The 27866-nt window shown below is 43.3% G+C and overlaps 1 protein-coding gene across 1 annotated transcript in view; it reads right to left on the minus strand.

Moving 5' to 3' along the window:
- The window catches only part of L3MBTL4 (L3MBTL histone methyl-lysine binding protein 4), a 306581-nt gene that overhangs the window by 240269 nt on the left and 38446 nt on the right, over positions 1-27866 (minus strand). Inside the window, 1 exon segment of the mRNA XM_070221201.1 lies at positions 27227-27337. Within this exon segment, the coding sequence (XP_070077302.1) occupies positions 27227-27337 (111 nt within the window).

Here is a 27866-nt window from a genome sequence, read left to right on the forward strand (position 1 = left end):
GGGGCTGGCCCCAGGCACAGGAGCACCCAATTGTTTCAGGCTTTGGAAGACGGGGCCAACCCCCTTTGTGGCTGTTTGTGAAGCACAAGTCTTCTGCCACTGATCAGGCCCAACTCCCTGAGGTCCACACACACCATCAGCACAGTCCTGGTCCATGCACACTTCCCAACCTCCTAGAGTGTACCCAGTCGCCCCACTTCAGAGGTCCCCACACTCTCCACCAATGTCCCCCACAGTTCACCTGCTCCCCCTGCTCCACAGAGGTGGATACACTGCCTGCCTGCAGAGGATCCAGGCACGCAGTCTATGCAGGCCAACTAGGTGCCTGAGGGCTTGTTGTTGGATGGGGCCATTCCCTAGGGAAGGCTGCCTGCCCTGGCTGAACTGGATTAAATCTGCTCTCTAGTGGCTGTGGAGACCCCTGGGCCATCAGGCCAGGGGAAGAACTCCAATGGCATCTGCCAGTGTCTGGGTCAGCACACCTGTACTAGGTCACAGTAATGGCTGCTACCCATGTCTCAGTCCCCGCAGAGGTCTCACCTCTCACTGAGATGCACCCAGAGCCTATCAGGTGAGTTTCTTTTCACCAAAGCAGTGTGTGCCTTTCTTTCTGGTGATTTAGGTTGCTTTCTGAGATGAGTAAATTTGTGCATGGGTCCTTTAAGAGCTGGGTTTTTCCACTTATGTCAATAGCTTTTCTGAGGGTATTCCCCATTGTAGTCAATAGTCAGCAAAACCAGATCTTATGAGACTTATCTCAGTTGTGCTGACTCTGAACGATGCTTATAGCGGTAACATGCTCTCATTCGGGTCCCCCCTCCTCCAGGGAGGGCTGTGTACCTTAGGGTGGCTCCTGCCCTGCTGTGAAGGTCCACGGCTTGCGAAGGTGGCTTTTTTCTCTCCAGAGAGGAATTTCTGCCTCTTCCACCTGAGTCGGGACTGTCCCTTGTTGTGGGGGTTCTTCTTATCCAGTTTTCAGTTTTCTCTCCAGGGTAATTTTTCCAAGAATAGTTATAACCTGGCTGTGTTTGTGGGAGGAGGTGAGTTCAGAGTCCGCCTACACTGCCATCTTGACAAAATCTCCTGGAAAAGAAAATTTTTGAATGATAGAAATGTTCTCTATTTTGACCTGGATGGTAGTTACATATATAAAAATTTATTGAGCTGTATACTTAAGATGTGTGCATTTAACTTTATATAAATTATCTTTTAGTAAAAAAAAATGGGAATGAGTCCACAAATATCTACTCCATTGTGACATGCTTCCTGGTCTGATAAGGAGACAGACTCAGAATAGCTAGAGCTCTAAACAATCATTCATTTATACATTCAATACACCACTTCTAACAGAGCACTTCTACATGCTTGGGGCTATTTTAGGCAGCAGAAATATATCAGTGAACAAAACAAGGGGAAAAATACCTTCTCTTTTGAATTTTACATTGTAGTAGAGATGATCAGATACTATCAAATAAGTGAATTTTTCATCACATTAAAAAGTAGTAAAAGCTGAACACACCAGAGCAGGGTTAGGGGGGTTAGAAGTGCGGCAGTCGAGAGCACCCATTTTAAGTAAAATGGTAAAGGGAGGCTTAAAAGAGGGAAGGGAGTTAGTGGTTTGGATACACGGGGAGGAACGTGACAGACAAAGGGAAGAGCCAGTGCAGAGACATGGCCTGACACGTTTAGGAACAGGACCAAGGGTAGATAAGCTGCAACAGGGTGAGCAAGGGAGCAAGCAGTGAGGGTTGAAGTCAGAGCGGTGACATGGGCACCCTATCAGGTAGGGCCTGATGGACTCTGTCTTTTACTCTTGGGAGAACAGAGAGGCACTGAGGTGTTCCACGCAGAAGAGTGACAAGATCTGACCTGTGTTTTACAAGCATCAGTTTGGCCGCTGCACTAACACTCCTGGGGGCAGAGGGAGGTGGCTGGTTGGAAGCTGGAAGACCCATTAGGTGCTAATGTCACGATCCGGATGAGAGATGGTGGTGGCCTGGACTACACAGGGGCCAGCAGGAGTGGTGAAAAAATCCGGATTGTACATTTCAAAGCTGGAGCCAAACAGTTTGCTGCCAGATTTGAATATCAGTTGCGATAGAAGGAGAGGAGTCAAAGGTAATGCCCTGTCTTTGACTTCAGCAACGGGAAGGATGGAAGGGCCATTATCTGAGATGGAGAAGACAGTGGGTGAAAAAGGTTTAGAGAAGAAGATCAGGTATATGTGGGCCATACCAAGCATGAGCTATCTATTAGACATCAATGGACACGTCGAGCAGGGAATCTGACGTAGGAGTTTGGAGCTCATCAGCATAGACAGGATATTTAAAGCCATGACATTTGATGAAATTACAAAGGAAGTAAATACAGTTGAAGAAGAGAAGTCTGGAAATAACAGTGAGGAGCAGAGAGCACAATTCTCTCACCTCCAGACCCTGCAGCATCCCAGATGGAGAGGGCTACAGAGGAAGCAGTGTCTTGGGGGAGCCAGATTTTGTCTACGTAGAAAAGTTCAGAAAAGAGATTCTAGAGAACACGGGGCAAAGACTGGGTAGGTGACATGAGAGTCTGGGCTTCTTGATCAAACTGACATAAACAGGGATAAAGGGCACAGCTCCTGGTGGAGTCAAAGGAGTGGCAGTGGCAAGGCTGTGAGTTTGGGGGTTGATGAGGAGTGCGTGCCGGGTCTTCTGTGTGGCTTCTGTGGATGAAGGAGAGGCCGATGGGGAGACTGGCCACTCACCCCGCACATGGGCCATTCTTGAACACGCTGAAATACTCTGATCAGCACAAATTCGCTGTTTGGCTCCTAACTTCTGCTAGAATAGGCCAAGAGAACAGCAGGCGTAACAAGGACAAATGAGTCCTCCAGCTTCAGGAACATATCATGGACCGCGCCGGCGCCTGCAGCGCTTGCGGCAGTGTTGTGGGCTGAGGAGAGAAGACGTGCGCCCACTAAATGTCCTCCAGTCAAACCTTCCAAATTAAGTTAGGAGAGGAAAAAAGATTTGAGCCTATTTAAATCCCTCCTACTGGAAAAAACTCAAAGAAATTCTGCAGTTTTAATTTCTAAGAATTTTAGGCACCAGTGACTGTTAAATTCCCAAAATACAAGCTTCACTGAAATTCAGTAGCGCATGTGCCCACACTGCCACCAAAGTGAGTGAGTGTCTCGCAACTCAGGTAAGGAAAGTGACTCAGGAAGGAAGTCTGGAGGAGCCCGCTCTCCCGAAGGAGTGGCTGATGCTCACAGCAGCCCAGTCGCCTCTGGAAACTGCCCCAAATGCCGTATTTGGAGCGAATACCACATGTAGGCTGCTAAATGCCGCTGTGATACTCATCTTTGTCATTTCTCTTAAAAATATTTTTTCAGTAAAGTGACAGCTATGCATCGTAGTTATTACCAATTTAAAAACAAGCACAGTGGGAAGTGGCCCATTTAATTAATTATGGTCCCTGCGTTGTGGTACAGCCTAAACAAATACTTGACAATGATTTCAGCAAAACCAGAATATCTAACAGAAAGGTCTCCATTTCCCCACTCTGTGTGCTGTGGACCCGAACCTGGAGCTGCCAAGGAACCGTCATAACACAGAAGGAAGAGGGCAGTCAGGAAGGCAGAGGCCCCCGCACATCCTCCTTCCTGGAACGGACGAGAAATCAGCAACAAAGATGCAGCAGGACACAGGTGATTAGGAGAGCTACAGAGGGACCCCCGCTCTCCACCCACAGTCAAGAGCTTTGCCTAGGTCGGTGGGTCAGAGTCCTCAGTGCCGAAACAGAGAAGCCGCTCCTCCCAGTGCAGGACAGCAATAACACCTGGGTCCTTTTAAAACAGACCCACGTGGGGTCCAAGTCCGCCTCTTGCTAGCCCACTGACCTTGAGCATGACACTTATACAGCCCTCACCTACAGAATGGAAATAATGATGCCAAACTTGCCTAAACGCAAGGTTCCTAACTACTGGTTGTAACATATCAAAGTGCCTGGTGCGGACTAGGAACCTGTAAGTAGGGTTCATGGGTGATGATATTATCATGTAAAGATGAAAAGAGAAATAGTGGGAAGCAACAGTGACATTAGGTTGCAAACAATACACTTCATCAAGGGGCCATGGTCTGAGGTCCACGTCTGTTCCGACACTGACAGCAAACCTACCTGAGCTGTGCTGGGAGACCCAGGTCCTCGGAGGGCTGATCCAAGTAAGCGGGGCAGCTTCTCCCCCAGCCTCAGAATTCCTGTCACCTGGACGTGTGGAAGCCCCTGGAGACGGGGCGTCTACTCTCACGCCTTACGAGGTATTGGACTGCTTACATGTGTCGTTACTTGGTCAAGTCAGGGTCTCCTGCTCTGTGTTCCAGCCACGTGTGGCTGACAGCAGCTCAGTGCATCGCATGACACAGTGCCATCTGGGGCAGATACACTGGGATGGCTCAGTCTCTCACAGGTCTCTGACTGTCTGAAGAAAACACGCGCAAATGTACGCAAACAGCATACACAGAAAAGCCTCACCAAAATTTCTACAGTTGAAAAACGGCAGAAATGTATTTTTATTATGAAAACATTATTTTAGGGATAAAATATTTTGTTGCTGAGGAGAAAACATTCTTAAAATCCCATATGCAATCTCTGCTCCTGCTCAGTTTTAATTTCTGCAGATGCCTGTTGCTTATCTGATTGGCCCTATGAGCTGTTCCAGAAAGCCTGGTTTTCCTGTGCTGGAAAACACCACGGAATTTTAAAGAGCTCTTTGCAACGCACCCCAGGGCAAACAACATACTGAGACATTTTGGTGGACATGAGGGTCAGCAGACGAGAAGCCATGGTGACAGGCTCTGCTCCCCAGCAGGCCACTCCTCTCGGTCTTCTTACTCCATAGCCTGCTCGCCGTGCCACTGCGTCCCCCACTCTCTCCCTGGCTCACACAGCCCTCTTGTTTCTCCATCCCGTGGTCCCGCAGTAACTCGCTACAACGCCCCAAGCACACACAGGCGGATATCTAGAACACTGACAACTTTGTTGATGCCTGCTTCTCCCCCAGTGCAAGAAATCCCCTAATTAGTCCCTACCTTAGAATTCCTCTTAAAGAGAACCCTGGAATCTTCCTGAAGATGTGGAGGCTGACAGAGATGATTGCTGATGATTGCTAATGTTAGGGGTGAGTGATTCTGAAGTGATTGTACGATATTTTATCTGCCCAGTGAGCTGCCTTCATTTGTGAAGCAAGGCCTCTATGACTATAGGCGGCAAGACAGTCCCAATCCAGATTTCCACCAGAGGGAACAGCGGGCCAATCAGAGGACCCTACATCCTGGCCACAGTGACAGGTCTAGAGATTGGCTCTCGAGTCCATCAGAATCCTCCCTATGACCTTTCTGTTAGAAAGGAGGGAAGGGAAAGGAGGAAGGGAAGGGAAGACTGTTGCCTTTGGAGTCACTGGGCTGGGATGAAGTGAGGATGCAATTGCTGGTGGCCTTTCCACATCTAAATGGAGAAAGCCCATTTTCAGGAGAAAAGTTTAACACCCACAGCGGGCAGGAGAGCTTGGAGACAGACAAAGATCTGGAAAGAGAGAGACATACAGAGAAGGATGATCTGGAGCGAAAGGGAGCAAGGAAGCAGGAGAAAGACGGACAGTGTTGTCTGAAACCCTGGGTTCAGCGATGCTTGTCGCCAGGTCTAGACGTGTCCTCCCACTTCAGTGAACCAATGAACCCTGACCCTGTCTTTTTTTACTTATGCTAGCATAGCCCTGGATTCCTCCCACTTACAACAAGAACCCTGACAAATATTCCTTAAGGAATCCCTTCAAAATCAGAAGTTCCACCCCAAAGGCAAGGCCAAGCAGAGCCCTGAGCAACTTACAGATAAAGCTAGAGCCTGAAACTGAGCCTAACGTGGCTGTTGACAATTACGCTTGGTGCAGAAAGCCCTGGCGCTCCAGCCATTCCTGACGGGGTCACCCAGGCCTCTTTCTTTCTTGGTCCCAAGTGGCAGACACTGGTCTTTCTCAGGTGTCCTTTGCCTGTGCAGCTTCAGACTGCAGGTGCTTCTGTCATTCTTTCCTGTTGGGGACCTCTACTTCCCTTTAGGGTTACGCCACACCCAATTCCTACAGGTATCAATGCATCTGCTGTCACCGCCACCCCGTGAAGCACCTGACGGCAGTAAGGCCAAGCGCTGATGCTGACCAAGCCTCAGGAGCATCTCCTACCAAGCGCAGGTCAAGGGAGCACAGGCCACGGGTGACATGCCTTCTCTGCTCGCCTCCTTCCAGTGCCTCTTAATTCAGCCTGTTTCTTGATCCTCTCTTTTTCTTGACGCCATTGTGATCTCTCAAGCTAATCTAAACACTACTTTCCTATCTTTCTTCAGTCTCTCTTTGCAGGTATTTTATTGCTGATGAAAGACCATCTTACTCACAGTAGACACATCTTCACAGTGAAAATTTGAGGAATACAACTGGAATGTAACGCAGCCCCTGCAACAAGGCTTCCCTCAGGGCTGAACCCCTCACAGCGGACAGCAAGGAGGCCGTTACTGCAGCTCCACTTCCCCACCCACCAATACGACTTATTCCCTGTTTGTAATCAGATTTCTGATATTTATCAGGGAAAGAGAAAACCATTTGAAAATCCAGAAATTCTGCACTACTCTCAACATACTTCACTTATTCTAATCTTTATTGACATTTCAAGTCTAACACAGTCTCTTGCCTTATTTCTGCTTCTTGTGTCATACTCTGACCACTGGTTTTATAATAAATATTTTTAAAGGAATGAAAACCATGGATTTAAAACATTAGTTTCTGCTGTGTCTTTTTCTTATGTTCCTTTGTCTGTTTCCCTCTTGCAGCCCACCTGCTTTGAGCTTCAGCAAATTCATCACCACTCCAAAATTCTAAAATTCTACAAATCAGTTAAAACTAAAAAGAAATGACCATATATTGTAAGAAGTATTAAATGAGGTCCCTCAGCCTTTCCAAAATGGACAAGTTACCACTGTCTAACTGACAAGGAATTTAACTCCTGAGAATGACAGGCTGGTCAGACGTAGTCCTGGACCATTAGTATTAAATTGCTGGACTGTAGACTTATTCTTTTAGTCTGGTGAGGCAGCATCTACTTATTACAATATTCACAATCCTGAAAGCAAATGTTAGGGTAGAAATAGAAAGGTCAATTTAAGTATTTAGAAAATTTTTAAGCTTGAGAATTAATCACTGAGTAATTATTGATTTTGCCTGGTGTTTAACCAGTTTCTCTCCTCTCACCTGAACCATATTTTTGGTTTCCAAAAGGGAAAAAATCGTTTCAGCATTCTAAGCTTGTGATATTGACAGGTAACGTTAAAGAGACAGCAGAAACCTGACCTTCAGACGCAAGTTGACAGAGCAAATGAAGGGGTAAACTATGGAGGACCCCAAATCAATACAGCATCAGCTTCCTGGGGCAGCTAAGCGGCTCCCTCACGCTTGCCAGGGTCTTCTTCAGGTAGACATACACTGGCCACCACTTCTACTTGCCACTGAATGCCCCAGGGCCGCACTGTCCAATTCGATAGTCACTGCCCACATGTGGCTATCTCCATTGAAATTGATTAAACGTAACTCAAATTAAAAATTCACTGCGTCAGCCACACTTGCCACATTCCAAGTGCTCAACAGCCACATGTGGCAAGTGGCCACCATGCTGGAGGGTGCAGAGAGAAAGGTTTCCATCGTCACAGAAGCTTCTGCTGACAGCACCACCCTAGATGATCTGATTATTATACAGAGCCTATTGGTAGTCAGTATGGGTACAATTTACCACCTGGACAAGTGGCAATATGGTTTTGAAAAAGGGACATGAGATGGCAGGAAGGGCAGGATCGGGGGAGGTTTCAGCCATGCTATCCACAGCCCAAAGCAGAAGGGGGAATATGGCCGACCCGTGGGGTCACAGGGGGACCTCTATGACCTCAGTCTTGAATAAATGTAGTTTTGGAGGCAACTGAAATGGAAACATTAAAATGAGCTTCAACAGAAAGAAGCACTGTTCTGGCGCTGAATTGGCTCATGGGTGGAGACAGACGAATTATAATCAATGGTCAGAGCAAAACATGTGTCTCTGGGCTCTCACTGCAATACCTGGGGCTCAAGGCAGCTAAAGAGCCTCAGAGCATCTGGGAGGATAAGCACCAGGCAGGAGTGCCAGCAGAGGCATGGACAGCCCCCAGCAGGAGGAAGCTGCCTCAGAAGTCACGATGCAACCTTGAAGACAGCAGGGAGTGGTGAGCTGGGCACCAGGGAGCGTGCCACAGAGGTCAAGGCTGCAAGTTTCCTGAAGGCAGCACAAAGCACGTGGTGTAAAACTGTTCCTTCAGAGATCCTGGATGCGAACGAGAAATAATCAGTGTGGAGAACGGCGAATGAGAAGATGTAACAACATTTTGTATATTAAAGGATATATCAATTCGGGGGTTTGGGGTTTTCTATTTCCTAAGATATGCCATGGTAATTCACTGAGGGAGGTATACTTTGGATGCTCTGGGCACAGGCAGCAGGAGGAACTTGCCTCGTCAGCTAGGAAGCAGAGAGATTAACGTGGGTTTTCGTGGGCCATCCTTAAAAAGTCATGTGGCCCTTTCATGTGGCTGGAAGTTTTGACATTAAAGTTACATTTATTTTAAGAGAAGGAAGTTATTATTACTAGAAAATCACTAGCAACAATTACTGTTCAGAATTCCAACCGTTTATTATCCATTATGTATCCATTACTACTCCACAGCCCACCGTTTGTCACGTGTTATTAGTATAACGGCCCCCATAATGGGCTATGCCTCTTCAACACTGTTCTAACTGCCATGGCTCACTGTGTCAGTATTCAAGGAGAAAGCATCATATACAAGGAAATAATGCATGATTTCAATTATTCAAGTACCATATCATTCTTAGCCACGCTTATGGTAAGCATGTCGTTTATGAAAGGTACGTTAGTAATACAGAAGTACCAGTTAACCCAGTTTTCCATGTGGTGGTATAAGCAGCCACTCTTCTGCGAGGGCATATATAGAGCGTATCTAGTTAAAGCCAAGGGTTAATGCACATTTGGTTTGATAAGCAATAAGAAATAAGTAATCATTTACAAACAGATTGTTTACTAGTAGTGAATTACTATCAGTACATTTTTATTTACAGCTCACATTCATTCATTTAGCAAGTGTTTATTCGGCACCCACGAAATGTCAGGTACCGTTCTACAGGCACTGGGCAGATCAGAGGACTTGGGTAATCAAGAGAGAAAAGTGCTTTCTCCACCAGCCTATCCTCTAGAGGCAAAATAGACAATGAAGAAAAAACGAATATGTGATCTAAGGTTAGATCAGCATAAGTCCTGTGATGAAAACAGAGCTCCGGGAAGAGCCGAGTGACGGCTTTAGACAGCAGCAGGGACCATTCTGCTGCTGCAACAAGCAGAAACTCTGAGTGCGTGTTCAGACGTGGGACGAAAGGTAGATTGGGCCATGGGCATAGGAGCAATTTCACTTGGCATTTCTTCTACTTTCCCAGTGAACGAGAAGCAAGGCTGTGAGAGGGAAAGAGGAGAGGGGCGTGAGGAGACAGGATGTGTGAAACGGCGTTCCTGGAGAACGGGACCTCGGACCGACCCAGGAGGGCAGCAGGGTCACGGGGATGGACCTAGGGCGCGATCCCTCGGACACTTGTGGAGACGAATTTAAAGTCAGACCTCTCAGAACGGCTCTTCGTTTTTCTCCAGCCACAGGATTCAATTTGGCCTCACCCAGAAATTTGTAAACAGGCAATGATGTGAGAATGAAGAAAAATTACATTCCCAGTGCCATGAGGGATTACAGAGGGACCCACAGTAGGAGAGAGCCCATCCGGGAGGAGGAGAGCGGACGCCAGCATGGCACCTGTGGGAACGAGACAACAGCCGCTCACTGAAGGTTCTTCGTGCAAAACCTCTCAAGTCAGCCCACAGACCCAGTGACTGTGAATGCCCTGGAAGTTTCTGCGTGTAGCTCATATGTACAAACACTGTACATATTATCTTTAGATGTCACTTACCATTTATGACAGTACAGTCACATAAAATTGAGCCTACTTTCATGTATTAGAAAAAACATATCTGCTGACCTTACAAAGCAAAGCTTTGCTGAAAAAACATGAAAAAGGAATTCTTCTTCTATTTCCCTGATTCTATCATGCATATCCCTCACCCCCCCTTTACCTACAGTTCAGTGATTATCAAGAGGCACCTTACAATCAATTTTGAAGAACCTTGCCAGTTGCCAGTTATAGAAGTCAGTCATGAAACAATTGTCTTTGCTCACACAGGTTCTGAACGTCGCCAGTTCTTCAAGAAAGGACGGTGGTATTTTCAAAAGCAGAAGAGAAAGTAAGATGTGACCCATTCACGTAAAGTTAAGAGTGAAACGTCACTTTCTTTATTTTTTACTTTTTCTTCTTCTCCCCAAAGCCCCCCCAGTACATAGTTGTATATTCTAGTTGTGAGTTCCTCTGGCTCTGCTATGTGGGATGCTGTCTCAGCATGGCCTGATGAGCCATGCCATGTCCAAGCCCAGGCACCGAACCGGTGAAACCCCAGGCCACCAAAGCAGAGCGCACAAACTTAACCACTCGGCCACGAGCCAGCTCCCATCACTTTCAACTTAAGAGAATTCTTAAAAGTCAGTCAAAATTCACTAGCCAAATCCTGGTATTTTTCTGTTTTCTTCCAAACTTTACAGTTCTCTCTAACGGTGATAAAGTCTGGAGTAAGACATGTTATTAAGTTGAGGATGCCTAAAGGAAAAACAGGTTTGCGTCTTTGTGTTACAGAGTTCAGTCTGGGATGTATGAATACGAAACAAAAAAGATGTCAAGTAACACTTAAATATATGACTCCGGGACTCTGGGGAGAGGTCACAGCAGTAAATAAAATTTGAAAGTTACTAGCAAATATGAGGTACTGACGACCAAGGGAATGGAGAGCTCACCGAGGGAGAGAACCCGGCAGAGGTCCTCAGCCCAGGCAGTGCATTAAAATCACCCGGGGCTTACAACCCACAGGCCTGCAGGGCCACACAGCAGGCAGGCCTGAGAGCCGCCAGCGTGCGAGGAAAGACAAACGGCCAGGGCCTGGGGTGAAGGTGAAGGAGAGAAGTCAATGAGAAGAGTCCAAAGGAGCAAAGAGGCAGAGAAGCAGGTAAACGTGACTGCCAGGAGCCTACAGTGAGAACTCCCCCACAGCCCCAGACGCAAAGCCAGGCAGGAACCTGACCAGCACATCAGCGAGCAGAGACGGCGCTGGCCTCAGCCTCTGGCTCAGAGCCTCCCACTGGACACCAAACCACCGCGCAGCCGTTTCAAGGAGTCTATTAGGAGACTTAGTTTTCTTACAACAGCGTCACGGGGAAAGGGTAAACCCACGGGATCTTGTTGGTCTTGCCGTCTGCTGAACTCAGAGCCAAAAGCAGCCACTCCCGCCTGGCTCCCTGGGGAGGCGGCGCACCCTACCGCGTCCTCAGCCCCGCGGAGATGACCGTGCCACCAGGGCGCAGGGCAGGCGGACCGCCCTCCCTCCTCCCGAGGACTCCTTGTTCCCACTCGGATGGAGAACAAACCAGGTGGGGCCTGGTTACAATGCAGATTCTGAGGCAGCTGGTCTGGGAGGGGGCCAGGGCGTCTCCGTTTCTGAGATGCTCCTGGGGGCACCGAATCTGCGTCCTGTTGCTCTGGAAGCCTTCGCCTGTGCTCACCCCTGACGGGCCGCGCCCAGTGCCGCCCTCCCGACCAGGACGTCCACCCGCCCGAGCACCTTCAGCTTCGCCGTTTCCGGCGTGCGCCCGCCCGCCTCGCAGGCCGTCCACCCTCCCTGGGCCGCCGTCCTGCGCAGCCTGCACCTCGGGACCCCGTCTTCCATTCAACTTTCAAGTTTGATTCACCCCTGTTTGGGCCTACAAGCCCGAAACACGAATCTCTCCTCTGAGTTCACAGGATCTCCACGTCCCTTTTTTTCCTACCAACAGGCCCCACTGGGGTTGGGAGAAGACACTCCCAGTGAATGTGGCCTGGTGCACTTGTGTCCACGGCCCAGTGCTCACTCTACACCCTGGACGGAGGCCTGGGCTAGGACGTGCAGGGAATAAGCCTCTAAGAAACAGTCGGAGAATCATTCGCTTCTCGTGGAAGAATCTCTTTTCCGTGAGTCTATTGCCCTTTCTTACATCATAAGAAATGACACAGATTTTGGAGCAAGGGGGAAAAGGTATTCATCATCTTGCCTAGCCAGTTTTTTCTGGAGTGTTGCTGCTCACTTATTTATTTCTGATAGATTTTCTTCCAGTGTTAAGAACACAGTGCCTATAAAGCAGGATGTGAGAGAAAGAGATGCTGTTCAGCATAATTAGCTCAGCGCCAGCATTAGGATGGGCATTCGGAGTGTCAGCGCTGCGCTGCGTCAGAACAGCACACCTCTGTTCAGGAAAACCACAGAGAGGGCGTGAGCCTCCTCCGAAGCTAAGGCAAGTCCAAGAGACTCTCTCGTTTGCTCTGAAGGAAGACAGCAAGTCCACCGCGAGCATCCGAAGGAAGGTGTGGGAACAGGAGGCTTCCTTATCATAAGCAAAGGCTCTCACACTTTCTGAGTAAATATAACGCTTCGAATGAAGGGACACAGTACAGAGAATGGAGGCCCTTCCCTAACTTAAGGATCTTGAGTCTAAAGTAAGGCCCACTAACCCTTGAAACACAAACGTCATCTAGTATTTGTATACGCGTGTGTGTGCATTTTGCAGCCAAGCCATCTGTAATTCCTCAGACACTGAAAGCAGTGCATAACCCTAAGATAAGGGTCATCATCTTTTATTTAAGCAGTTTCTACACAGACAGTGTTCTGCATGGAAAACTGTGAAATGTGCTATTTCTATTCTCTCTAGCTCGTGACTAAGCTGATGCCTCTAGCCAAATGATCGAATGTCAGGATCGTTAGATCTCGAGGGTAGGCTGGTAGGCGGGGCTGGGTGAGCATCATGGAAGCAGCGCCAGCAGGGGTCCGGAGCGGGACATCCAATCGCCGTGGCGGTTCCTCATGGCTATGCTGTCCACCATGTTTTGGTTCTGGATATACTGACTTTAATAAAAACGTAAAAGGTAAGTCTCTACTTACAGTTCTTGGAGAATACAACTCCAGTGGCAGAGAAGCCGGCTCTGCGAAAGATCAAGCATCGCCTGGGGGGCCTGACTACATTCACACCGAAAATCAAATGAAGGGATGGTAATTAACTGATACTAGGAAAATACACTTAAGTCTATGTGGTTTGGTTCAAAAATTAAATATTCAAAAACTAAGGCAAGGATACAAAGCTACTCATACTGAAGGCAACAACTTAGTAAGTTCACCTCATAGTCCAATGGGTATAGTGTATCCATTAAGACAGGAGTTGGCAAATTATAGTCCACAGGTCAGATAGGGCCCTACCACCACTTTCTGTCCATCCCACAAGCTAAAAATGGTTTTTACATTTTTAAATGGCTGAAAAAAAATCAAAAGAAGACTATTTCATGACACATGGAATTCAAATTTCAGTGTCCACAAATAAAGTTCTCTATGAGCACAGCCACACTCAACTGTTTACATGTTATTTATGGCTGCTTTTGTGCTAAACCACAGAGCCCAGCAGTTGCGGCAGAAACCACATGGCCCACAAAGGCTGAAGTATTTTCTTTCTGGCCCTTTACAGAAAAAGATGCTGCCCGTGGGTTAAGAGCTCAGACTGTAGAACCAGGCCACCTGGTTCCCACCTGGCTCTACCATTTTCCAGCTGTGTGACCTTGGGCAAGTTGCTTGAGCTATCTGCGCCTGTTTCCTCATCGACTTCACCTTATACGGTTGCTGTGTGGATTAAGAGTAGGAAAATGTAACACACATAAGCAGCAGCATGTGGGTGACACATTCGAGTTAGCCATCACTGATATTATTATTACTGCTGCTTGTTGTTACTGTAATCACACTAATGTACCTTTGCCAGGAAAAGCACTCTGCCTGCTCCAACGTTTCTGGAAATCATGGTTGACACTAATTCATAGCTTTACCTACTCTAAAAATTACCTTTTCATTAATTGGTCATAATATTTTTGAAAGCTGCCCCGTCCCCTTCCTAGATGAAGACAGCCATCGATCACTGTGGCCCTGGGATGGCCATCAGTTAGAAGTTTAGCTCAAAGGACAGTCATTTTTAACATCAGTATCTTGTTCTGTCCTCACATTTCAAAACCATTTTCAAAAATGCATCCTAGTTAGAGACATTGGCAAGTGAGATGACACATTCCAGATTCTGCTCCCTTTTTGACAGATAATTAAACTAGGACTCACAGGGGTCAAGTGACTTTCCTGAAGCCCAGGCACCTTTAATAAAAGTGAACATTCGCTGACTTGTATCAGGACTTTTGCTTTGCACTAATCCAGCTGAAGTTTTTTTCAAACAAAAGCTTCGAACTTATTGTTCTGACCTAAAATTCAAAATAGTTTCTGCTCACACAAGTAGACGACTTGCCATGACAATTTCTTTTGTCATGATGTTCTTATTCATTTAGAAATGCCACAAATACATCCAGTTAATGCATTAAATATGAAAAGACTTGCTGAAGAGACTCCATTTATTAATGATTCAGTAGAACTTCCTACAGCATCTATTTGGGATTCATTTATAATTCATTTCACAGCTTAGCTGCAGGACCCACAGGGCAAATATTTATCAAGTATTACTCTGTTTTAAGGCTTCCCTTCACATTTATTTGTAGAAGAATATCTCTTTTTTTCCAAATAAAGGCTAAACTTCCTAAAAGCATCCATCCGTCTACTGTCATTTAATGTGCATTTCCTGATAAGATGACAGTAATGGGGTTGTAGATATAACAGAGCACACTGTGCAACCAAACGAAAGAATAATTATTAAACGTAATAGCTGGCTATAAGCTGCACGAGACACACACTGAGAACATCATAAATATTTATTATAGAGTCACCATGGTAATTAATCAACGCAGCAATCAACACAAGAGGAAGACAGCATCTTAAAACTCTGCCATGGCAAGAAAACTTCACAACTCACCTACCAGTGCACCATACATGACCAAATTCGTATTTTCCATTTGAAAATCAGAATATCAGGCCTGACTAGTGCCAGCGGACTTACGAGAGCAAGAGTGTGGACTAGCTTGAATCAGGCTTCCACTGCGCCACGCCCCCACCGCTGACAGTTCATAGTCTCTAACTGCAATGGCTCATCACAGCTACAGGGCAATTGCTAAAATGGGAGAGCACCGCCTTTGGAGTTAGAAACATCTAAGTTTCAACCCAGCGCTTTCACTACTAGCTGTGAAAACTTGGTCAGATTACTGAAATTCCCCACGCCAACTGTATTGTGGTGATCATTTTGCAGTTTATACACATATCAAATCATTATGTTGTACGTCTGAAACTAATAGAATGCTATATGTCAGTTATATCTCAATAAAAATTTTTTGAAGAGTTGTCATGAAGATAAAGATGGCATATACAACATGTTTAGCTAAATATCTGGAACAAAGCCCACATTCAGTAACTGACTTATTTCCCTACTTTTACTCCTGTGACATCTGAGACTTACATCACCACATCCGCCACGGTGACAACTTCTACGGCAAACACTAAGCAACAGTGACTGCAGCCCGCTCCTCTTGGCCAGGATGCTATTACCAGTCACGTGTAAACTATAGTAACTCCGATTGGATCTCCATCTTTGGGTCTAAGCACAGAAGGCCCACCAGGATGGCTAAAATTACAAATAAAGAAATAAAACAAACAATAACGTGGGTGAGGATGTGGAAAAACTGGAACCCTTATACACTGATGGTGGGAATGCAAAATTTCCACTTTGGAAAACATTTTGGTAGTTCCTCAAAATATTAAGCAGAGAGTTTATGACCCATATGACCCAGCAATTCTACTTCTAGATATATACCCTAGAGAAATGAAAACCCGTCTGCAGAAAAACATGCACAACTGTTCATAGCAGCATTATTCCAAACAGCCAGAAAGAGGAAACAACCCAAATGGCCCTCAACAATGGGACAAATAAACTGCTGTGCATCCGTACAATGAAGTGCTACTGAGAAATAAAAAGGAATGAAGTACTCACACACGCTACGTGAGTGAACCTTGAAAACACTGTGCTAAGTGAAAGAAGGCAGACATAAAAGGTCACTAATTCCATTTATATGAAATGTTCAGAATAGGCAAATCCATAGAGACAGAAAAATAGAGTAGTGATTGCCAGGGGCTGTGGGAGGTATAGATTGAAGACTGATTGCTAATGGGCACGAGCTTTCTTTTTGGGGCAATGAAAATGTTCTAAACTTAGATAGTGGTGATGGTTGCACAACTCTGGGAATGTGCTCAAAACCAATGTATTTTATGGTGTATGAATTATATCTCAAACAAGCTGTTAAAAAATAGAATTGGGGGAGCTGGCCCCATGGCTGAGTGGTTAAGTTCGCGCGCTCCACTGCAGGCGGCCCAGTGTTTCGTTGGTTCGAATCCTGGGCGCGGACATGGCACTGCTCATCAGACCACGCTGAGGCAGCGTCCCACATGCCACAACTAGAAGAACCCACAACGAAGAATACACAACTATGTACCGGGGGGGCTTTGGGGAGAAAAAGGAAAAAATAAAAAAAATCTTTAAAAGAAAAAAAAATAGAATTAGGGGCCAGCTCCGTGGCGAGTGGTTAAGTTCGCGCCCTCCACTGCGGCGGCCCAGGGTTCGGATCCTGGGCGTGGACATGGCACCACTCGTCGGGCCACGTTGAGGCGGCATCCCACATCCCACAACTGGAAGGACCTGCAACTAGGATATACAACTATGTACCAGGGGATGGTGGGGTGGGTTTGGGAAATAAAGCAGGAAAAAAAAAGGTTGGCAACAGTTGTTAGCCCAGGTGCCAATCCTTAAAAAAAAAAACAAAAAACGAAGATTGGTAACAGTTGTTAGCCTAGGTGCCAATCTTTAAAAAACAAAAAATAGAATTAATCAAACACATAAGAGAAACTACCTATTTGGGGAGTGGCAGAAAGGAACAAAGTCAGTCTTTACTGGGTCTGCCATGCTCTGTCAGGGGCGCCTGGCTCCTCACAGCCCTCCCGGTGGGACAGGCAGTGCAGCTCAGTGCAAGAGACAAAGTGGAGTGGGCGAGGAGCAGACACTGAGTCTGCCCTCCCACTACGAAGCAGGGTCTGCATGAGCCCGTCAGAACCCAACAGTGGGAGGAGTACAGAGTCTACAAGCCCCGGAGCGGAAAACCTCTGCTTGAAAGCCAGGGTTTAAATCTGGTTCCCCATATGCTAGCTTGTGACCTTGGACCAATTACTTCACCTCGCTGGGCTTCAGTTTCCTCATCTACAATAACAGTACCTCATGTCACACAGTTGCTGTGAGGATGCATTATGCATTTAAAGCCCTTTGAAGAGTGTCTGACAAAAACTAAGTGCTATCATCATCATTATCATCATTATTAATAATTGTTCTTGTGGTTCTAATAGGCTGACTCTACTCTCAACAGAGACAGGCATGCCGCACAGTCGCATACGCTCACATTAGCGTTCCTTAGGGGAATTCTAATCAAGCTCCTTGCTTTTTTCACCAAGGAGTGTGGGCTTGTCCCTTCTCCACCTACTGATGACAATTTCTTCCATAAGCCCTTCACTAACACAGAAAATAAAGGCACCCAGGGAGAGAGCACAGGGCATTTGCACTGACTAATAACAGCAGCTACCACTAGGCACCTGGAAAGAGTCGGCACAATTTTAGGAATTTTGCAAACATTACCTCACTGAATTTCACAACAAGCCTGTAAGGCTGGCATTGTCAGCCCATCACTTTACAGATAAAGAAACCTCAGGTAAGTTGAGTCACTTTATCCAGTTAGTAACAGTTAACTAAGAATCAGAGGTGGAATTCCAACCCAGATGAGTCCCCTCCTACGGCAGTTTCCAGCACAGTATGTGGAACTAGATTTCCAGTGGAAGAGTAATCAGGAAAGGAACTGAGAATGAGAGAAGAGTACTTCTTGACTAACATAATCATTTCATACACATTCAAATAACAGTCAGGATTGCAAAGTACATTCAATGCCATTCACTCCTTCACTCATGTATATATTAAGCATCTATTATGTGCCAGAGATAAAAACAGTCTTTGAAGGACACTGACTCTAAAAGAGAAAATTACAGAACAATGTGATCAACACATTAACAAAGGAATAGAGGAATGTACTGGGCAAAGAGGAAATCAAGGAAGTGTCAACTGCTTTCTCAATTGGTAAAGATAATCCCGTCCCCTGCCTCCAATCTCCTTAAACCAGAATTCAGAGAAAAAGCCTGATGCTCATTTTCAAGGCATTTTTTCCTTGGGAACACTGATGAGTGGAGTTTTAAGCCCTGCTGCTGAATCTTCTGTACAGTTTCTTTCTGGGCAGAAAACTGTGGGCCCACAGACCATGTTTCCCGCTGTATCTCAAAGGGCAGGATGAGCATTTCCCCAACTGTGCAGTGGACTGGGGGGGGGGGGGTGTGGAGTGGAGGGTCCAGGGCAGGATTTCCCAGGAGTGAGCTGCAAGAGGTCAGAGGCTGTTGGTGAGACCCCAAGTACTCAGCAAGTCCTAAGTCGTTTATGTCCATCCAAGATTAATATATTCTGACAGACTCAACTTTATGTGGAAGCAATTCATTTTACATTTTATAAAGCACCATTTCACAGAGTAGAAAGTGCCACTCGCATAAACACATCATAATTTAGCCCTAAAATTTTAAAGAGATTTTCATTATGCCCACAACCACAGAGGTTAACGTTTATGGTTCTAATCTTGTCGGAGGTACCAGACACTTTTCAACTCTTTTTCCTCTAATAAAGGAGAAAGAAATTACCATGAAAGAAAAAGAATAAGGAGAAGATTCCTGAAAGATTTCTTTGGAAGGATCAGCTAAATTCTTACAGATTTAAAAAGATCAATCCTGAGATGGTAAATAAAAGATATACTAAATTCACTTTAGGAGCAAAAGTTTTTCAAATACTATTTTAAGGTAGCAGGCTAATTCAGGATGATCGCATGCTAAGCAGGCAAACACACTCAGCTGGATGCCAGAGCCCGGACCTTATAAATTACAAGAAAATAGTCTGTCAACTTAAAGTCTAATTAAGATTTGATGTACTATTAAGACCGAGTTTTTCCTATAAATGCAATAATTTATAATGAGAGTTAAACAAGAATTCAGAGAAAAAAATCTGATGCTCATTTTCGATGACAAAATATTACTGAATTTATAAAGTAACGATGGCATCCAAAAGTTCTTCCCACAGTCAGTGCAGTAAGAATAAACAATAGACAGCCACAAATAAATGAGAATTTAAGTGATATGCTTAAAATTAACTTTAAAATACAACATAATAACAAGCTACATGGAAGAAAATACTTATATTTTTCCTGAATAGTGTTTAGCATAGTTATTATTTTCATTGTCAGAAGAATAAAGGCTATTGCCACTATCTGCTCTTGATAACCTATGGCCGAGACGAATACTCAGCTTCAAATTTTATTAGAACATACGTGCTGATTATTCTCTGAGATGAATTAGGAATTGTTTTCAAATTAGGCATACAGCAAATAAGATTTCTTTTAAGTTATATCAAACTGTATATTGTGGCAGATCAGAATTTGCCACCCCAAAATGTGTCTCTTTGGCTTATTTTTAAGAACAAAAGACTCTGAGAGAAGCTCTGGCCCTCCCCCTAACTGCCTAACAGAACTTAAGACAGAAGGCCCGTGCCAGGAAGGAGCTAACAGCACAGATGAGTGCAGTAGGACATAAACTAGGCGTGATAGACAGGGAGGGGCCTAACCAGGCCCATTGGATCCAAGTCCTCTCCATCCCTCACTGTCTTTGCAAAACAGGGTCAACGTTTGCTTATCAAACATTGGCTTTTCCATCTCCATGTAAACTGCCTTCCTCCCCTTTGAAGTCCCAACCACTACCCCCAATAGCGGGCCTCCTTTATGCTTGGCTGAAGATGGTATTTAAGGCAGCGGCTTCCGCCATTTTGGCGAGAGACTCAGATTTCCTGGGTTTCTCCCACATATACGTGTTATTAAACTTTGCTTGATTTTCTCCTGTTATTCTGTCTCATGTCAATTTAATTCCTAGACCAGCCAGAAGGACCTAGAGGGGAGAGGAACAGTCCTCCCACCTCTACAATATCAAATTAAATACGTGCATCTTTCTTGATAGTGCCAACGATTAGTTGACTTCAATCTTTTTTTATTATTATGAAAAGAACTGTGCTTGGGATAGTTTTTGAACTGTCATATGCTGCGGAAGATTTATGGAATCCCACAGATGCTTTCAGCTCTCTGTATAAAACAAAGGAAAAGATTTATTTTAGGAAAATTTCATTTTGAAGATGAGCGTATTTTTTAAAAAACAAATGTTACAAGGAGAGTATAGAAATCTGTTAATCAAGTCTTTACCTCAAAATCTAACATTTTTTTAGCTACAGTGACTAAAGTATTTTATTTTATTTTATTTATTTTTTGTGAGTAACCAGTTTTTATTTATTTTTTAATTGACTTCATAATAGTTTACATCATTGTGAAATTTCAGTTGTACATTATTTCTTGTCAGGCACCACACGAATGCTCCCCTTCACCGGGTGTGCTCCTCCCACCCCCCCTCCCCTGGTAACCACTGAACTGTTTTCTTTGTCCATGTGTTTGTTTATATTCCACATATGAGTGAAATCACCTGGTGTTTGTCTTTCTACGTCTGGCTTATTTCACTTAACATAATATCCTCCAGGTCCATCCATGTTGTTGCAAATGGGATGATTTTGTCTTTTTTTCTGGCTGAGTAGTATTCCACTGTATATATACCACACCTTCTTTATCCAGTCATCAGTTGATGGGCGCTTGGATAGTTTCCATGTCTTGCTATTGTGAATAGTGCAGCAATGAGCATAGGGGTGCAAGTGTTATTTTGGTTTGTTGATTTCAAGTTGTTTGGGTAGATACCCAGTAGTGGGATAGCTGTGTCCTATGGTATTTGTATTTTTAGTTTTTTGAGGAATCTCCACTGTTTTCCATAGTGGCTGCAGCAGTTTGCATTGCCACCAAGCAATGTATGCGGGTTTCCTTTTCTCCATACCCTCTCCAACATTTGTTATTTTTAGTCTTAGTGTTTATAGCCATTTTAACAGGCATAATGTAGTATGCTAGTGTAGTTTTTGATTTGCATTTCCCTGATGATTAGTGATATTGAACATCTTTTCATGTGTTTATACACATATGTGTATATGTGTTTCATGTATATATATTTATATAGCCATCTGTATATCTTCTTTGGAAAAATGTCTGTTTGTATCCTCTGCCCATTTTTCGGTCAGGCTGTTTGTTCTTTGTTGTTCAGTTGCATGAGTTCCTTGTATATTATGAAGATTAACCTCTTCTTGGATATATGATTTGCAAATATTTTCTCCCAATTGGTGGGTTGTCTTTTTGTTTTGATCCTACTTTCTTTTGCCTTGCAGAAGCTCTTTAGTCTGATGAAGTCCCATTTGTTTATTTTTTCTTTTATTTCCCATGTCTAAGAAGACATGCTATTTGAAAAGATCATATTAAGTTCAATGTCAGAGTGTACTGCCCATATTATCTTTCAGGAGTTTTATGGTTTCAGGACTTACCTTCAAGTCTTTGATCCATTTTGAGTTTATTTTTGTGTATGGCATGAGATAATGGTCTACTTGCATTCTTTTGCATGCGGCTGTCCAGTTTTCCCAACACCATTTATTGAAGAGACTATCTTTTCTCTTCTGTATGTTCTTGGCACCTTCATCAAAGATTGGCTGTCTATGGATGTGTGGTTTTATTTCTGTGCTTTCAGCTCTGTTCCATTGATCTGTGTGCCTGTTTTTGTACCAGTACCATGCTGTTTTGATTACTATGGCTTTGTAGTATATTTTGAAGTCAGGGATAGTGATGCTTCCAGCTTTGTTCTTTTTTCTCACTATTGCTTTAGAAATTCAGGGTCTTTGGTTGCCCCATATGAATTTTAGGGTTCCTTGTTCTATTTCTGTGAAGAATGTCATTGGGATTCTGATTCGGATTGCATTGAATCTGTAGGTTGCTTTGGGTCGTACAGACATTTGAACTATGTTTATTCTTCCAATCCATGTGCATGGTATCTCTTTCCATCTCTTTTTGTCATCGTCTATTTCTTTCAGTAATGTCTTATAGTTTTCATTGTATAAGTCCTTCACCTCCTTGGTTAAATTTATTCCTAGATACTTTATTCTTTTTATTGTGATTGTAAATGGAATTGTATTTTGAGTTCTCTTTCTGTAAGTTTGTTATTAGAGTACAGAAATGTGACTGATTTTTGTAAGGTGATTTTGTACCCTGCAGCTTTATAAATGGAGTTTATAAATGGAGTTTCTTCATTTTAATTAATTTAATTTAATTTAATTAATTTAATTAAGTTGTTAATTATTTCTAATAGTTTTCCGATGGATTCTTTAGGGTTTTCTCTATATAAGATCATGTCGTCTGCAAACAGGGAGAGGTTCACTTCTTCACTCCCTATTTGGATTCCTTTTATTCCTTTCTCTTGCCTCATTGATCTGGTCAAAACCTCCAGTACTATGCTGAATAAGAGAGGTGATAATGGGCATCCTTGTCTTGTTCCTGTTCTCAGAGGGATGGTGTTTAGTTTCTCCCCATTGAGTATGATGTTGGTTGTGGGTCTGTCATATATGGCCTTTATTATGTTGAGGTAATTTCCTTCTTCCCCATTTTATTAAGAGTTTTATCATAAATGGCTGTTGGATCTTGTCAAATGCTTTCTCTGCATCTATTGAAATGATCATGCGGTTTTTATTCCTCATTTTGTTGATGTGCTGTACCACATTGATCGATTTGTGGATATTGAACCATGCCTGTGTCCCTGGTACAAATCCCACTTGGTCATGACGTATGATCTTTTTGATGTATTGCTGTATTCAGGTTGCCAATATTTTGTTGAGGATTTTTGCATATATGTTCATCAGCGATATTGGCCTGTAGTTTTCCTTTTTTGTGTTGTCCTTGTCAGGCTTTTGTATCATAGTGATGTTGGCCTCATAGAACGTGTTAGGAAGCATTCCATCTTCCCTAATTTTTTAGAATAGCTCGAGAAGGATAGGTATTAAATCCTCTCTGAAAGTTTGGTAGAATTCCCCAGGGAAGCCATCTGGTCCTGGGATTTTATTCTTTGGGGATGCTTTTGATTACTGCTTCAATCTCTTTACTTGTGATCGGTCTATTCAGATTCTCTATTTCTTCTGGATTCAGCTTTGGGAGTTTGTAAGAGTCTAAGAATTTATCCATTTCCTCTAGATTGTCGATTTTGTTGGCATATAGCTTTTCATAATATTCTCTTATAATCTGCTGTATTTCTGTGGTATCTGTTGTTATTTCTCCTCTTTCATTTCTTTTTTTTTTTTTAAAGATTGGCACCTGAGCTAACAACTGTTGCCAACCTTTTTTTCTCTGCTTTTTCTCCCCAAATCCCCCTAGTACATAGTTGTATTTTTTAGTTGTGGGTCTCCTCTTTCATTTCTAATTTTATTTATTTGAGCTTTCTCTCTTTTTTTCTTTATAAGTCTGGCTAGGGGTTTGACAACTTTGTTTATCTTCTCAAAGAACCAGCTCTTTGTTTCATTGATCCTTTCTACTGCCTTTTTTGTTTCAATAGCATTTTTTTCTCCTCTGATTTTTATTATTTCTCTCCTTCTGCTGACTTAGGGTTTTGTTTGTTCTTCTTTTTCTAGTTCAGTTAGGTGTAGTTTAAGATTGCTTACTTGGGATTTTTCTTGTTTGTTAAGGTGAGCCTGTATTGTAATGAATTTACCTCTTAATGTGGCTTTTGCTGCCTCCCATATGAGTTGGTATGGTATGTTTTCATTTTCATTTGTTTCCAGATTTTTTTTATTTCTCCTTTAATTTCTTCAGTGATCCATTAGTTGTTCAATAGCTTGTTGTTTAGTCTCCACATCTTTGTCCCTTTCTCAGTTTTTTTCTTGTCAGTAATCTCTAGTTTCATAGCATTGTCATCAGAAAAGATGCTTGTTATTATTTCAGTCTTCTTAAATTTATTGAGGCTGGCCTTGTTTCCCAACATATGGTCTATCCTTCAGAATGTTCTATGCACACTTGAGAAGAATGTGTATTCTGCTGTTTTTGGATGGAGTGTTATCTATATGTCTGTTAAGTCCAACTGGTCTAGTTTTTCATTTAATTCCACTGTTTCCTTGTTGACTTTCTGTGTGGATGATCTATTCATTGATGTGAGTGGAGTGTTGAGGTCCCCTACTATTACTGTGCTATTATTAATATCTTCTTTTAGGTTTGTTAATAGTTGCTTTATGTACTTTGGTGCTCTGGTGTTGGGTGCACAGATATTTATGTGTTATTTCTCCCTTTGATCATTATATACTGCCCCTCTTTGTCTCTCTTTTCCTGCCTTATCTTGAAGTCTACTTTGTCCGATATAAGTATTGCAAAACCTGCTTTCCTTTGCTTGCCATTAGCTTGGAGTGTCATTTTCCATCCCTTCACTCTGAGCCCATGTTTGTCATTGGAGCTGAGATGTGTTTCCTGGAGGCAGCATATTGTTGGGTCTTGTTCTTTAATCCATTCTGTGTCTTCTTGTTGGAGAATTCAATCTGTTTACGTTTAGGGTGATTATTGATGTATGAGGACTTAATGCTGCCATCTATCACTTGTTTTCTGGTTCTCCTGCATTTCCTTTGTTTCTCGTCTCGTGTATCTTGCTCTACCGATTGAGTTATGTAGTTTTTTAGGTTGTGTTTCTTTGTTTTCTCCTTATTTATTATTTGTGTCTCTGTTCTGCTCTTTTGTTTAGTGGTTACCATGAGGTTTGTATTCAAAAATCTCGCAGATGAGATAGTCCATTTTCTGATGGCCTCTTATATCATTAGACTAAACCGACTCAGTCCCTTTCCTCTTCTCCTTCTAAGTTGTTTTTCTCACATCTTATTCCATCTTGTGTTATGAGTTTGTGATTAAAATGACAAGATTATCTTTGTTTCTGGTGTTTTCCTTCCCTTTATCTTTAATGGTATTCTTGAGTATTTGCTAACCTGTTCTGATGTATAGCTACAATTTTCTGATTCTGTTTACCTATTTATCTCCTTACTCTGTGATTTGTAACCCTTTTCTCCCCTTTTTTTCAGGTATGAGGCCCTTCTTGAGGATTTCTTATAGCTGGGGGGGAGGGGAGTCTCATGGCTACGAACTCCCTCAGCTTTTGTTTGTCTGAGAAAGTTTTTATTTCTCCCTCATATCTGAAGGAAATTTTCACTGGATAGAGTATTTCTTGGCTGAAAGTTTTTGTCCTTCAAAGATTTGAATATGTCATTCCAGTCTCTCCTAGGTTGTAAGGTTTCTGCAGAGAAATCCATGGAAAGCCTGATAGGAGTTCCTTTGTAGGTTATTTTCTTCTTCCTTGCTGTCCTTAGTATTCTTTCTTTGTCATTCATTTTTGCCAGTTTCACTACTATATGCCTTGCAGTAGGTCTTTTTACATTGACAAAATCTAGGAGATCTGGTAGCCTGTTCCACATGGATTTCCATCTCCTTCCCTAGTTTTGTGAAGTTCTCTACTATTATTTCTTTGAACAAGTTTTCTGCTCCATTCTCCTTCCCTTCTCCCTCTGGAATACCTATAATTCCTATGTTGCATTTCCTAATTGAGTCAGCTATTTCTTGGAGTTTCTTCATTTCTTTTTAGTCTTAGTTCTCTCTCCTCCTCTATCTGGAGCATTTCAACATGTCTATCCTTGATTACACTGATTCACTGTTCTATGACGTCCTCTTGAGCATTCAGGGAATCCATATTTTGTTTTGTTTCTTCCATTGTGTCTTTCATTTCCAATATTTCTGATTAGTTCTTCTTTATAGTTTCAACCTCTTTTGTGAAGTAACTCTTGGACTTGTTAAATTGTTTCTCTACATTCTCTTTTAACTTGACTTTTTTGGATAATAGCTATTTCGAATTCTCTGTCATTTAGATTACATATTTCTGTGTCCTCAGGACTGATTTATGGGTACTTGTCATTTTCTCGCTGGTCTGGAGATTTAGTATAATTTTTGATACTGCTACGGGGCGGGCTCTGTTTTTGCACATCATGGTATTATTCGGTTGCAGCTACCACCTATCGCCACTGGGTGGGGGTCAAGAGCCACACATTCTGAGCCCTATGCATTCCACAGAGATCCCAGGTGCTGGAGTCACACTGGGTAGGAGTAGGGGAGGGGTGCTTTCTTCTGTGTGCTCTCAGGGTTTTCTCACTCTTCCCTCCCTATCTGCTCTCCTGGAGTGTTGGCTTGATGAGGTCACCCCTGCATTAGCTTTTGCCTGGGTAGGGGGCATTCCCTTAGGACATGGAGGCCCTCAGGGACCTTTGATGTTCCCACAAACGTACATCCCCTCCCCCACCCCTTCCCTCCAGGAGGCTACCTGTGGTCCCAGATCCCAGTCTTTTGGGGAGGGAGTAAAATTTTCTCTTATCCTGGTCCAGCTCCTCTGAGGGGGGCTCTAGCCTCTCTGACTTCCATCGTATGGCTGTGTGGGCCTCTCAGATGTCCTTTGTATTGTGTTTGGATGTCCTCTGTTGGAGTATGAATGTCTTTTTTGTTGTATGGTGGCAGGAGAGATTACTGGGAAAGCTCACTCTGCCATCATGCTGACATCACTCTTATATTTTTTGATCCGACAAAGAAGAGTAGAAAACAAAGATTTAGTTTTTCTTGATAAAGTGTTTAATGACAAAAATTTCAAGAAAAATCTAATAATACCAATAAAAAGCTTTAAAAGAAAAGGAATAATATATAAAGTCTAAACAGCAAATCTAAACAGAAATGTATTAGAAACCCTCTTCAAGTCAGTCATGTCTAATCTATAGATTTCCCATTTCACAGGCACATCAGCTGGAATTCTCTGCCCAAAGACACATGACTGGAGATGCAGTCAGTCAAAGTTTCACTCCTGCACTCTGCCAGAAGTCAGAGCTCTGAAGCCAGTCTCACAGGAAAAGTGAGAAAAACTGCCAACACAATGACGTAATAAAACCGTACCTCTGTTCTTTGGTCATCAACATCTGCAATCGTAGCAACACGAAGTAACCTGGGGTTTCATTTACCCACAACTTCAAGTTTCATATTTGGCAGAAAACCATGAGGCAACCACTATAACATTACAAGGACAAAAATTCACACAAAATCCAGCAATTCAGATATGCCACTGAATTTTTTCTAAAATATTATTGTTCTAGTTTTACATTCAGATCTTTAATACAACTGAAATTTAGTTTTAAGACCACATAGGACTTCATGGATATTATTTTCTGCAGTTTCATAAAAACCTGTGAGAAGATAAAGAATTTTTTGGTCATTTTCAAGATAGCTAAAAAGACAAAGACAGACTAAATCATAAAATCATTACCAATCACAGCAAGGTTCAAAGAAAGATCTTATTACAGTTTACCCATTGGTTTAGACTTTTCCTTTTTTTCTGAAAGTAACCTTATAAATTAAGAATCCATTGACTATTCCCACTGCCCAGTTTTGGAGTGTATGTCTTAGATGGCAAAATTATTTAATAAGTAATTAGAAAGAATAAACAGGATCTTTTACACATCTCCATTTTAAAATATACTTAGATAAAAGCTATATAATTTCAACTGCTAAACTGCTTTCAGATCATACAACAAGGTAA

The sequence above is a fragment of the Equus caballus genome, chromosome 8 (assembly GCF_041296265.1).
Source record: "Equus caballus isolate H_3958 breed thoroughbred chromosome 8, TB-T2T, whole genome shotgun sequence".
NCBI lineage: Eukaryota > Metazoa > Chordata > Mammalia > Perissodactyla > Equidae > Equus > Equus caballus.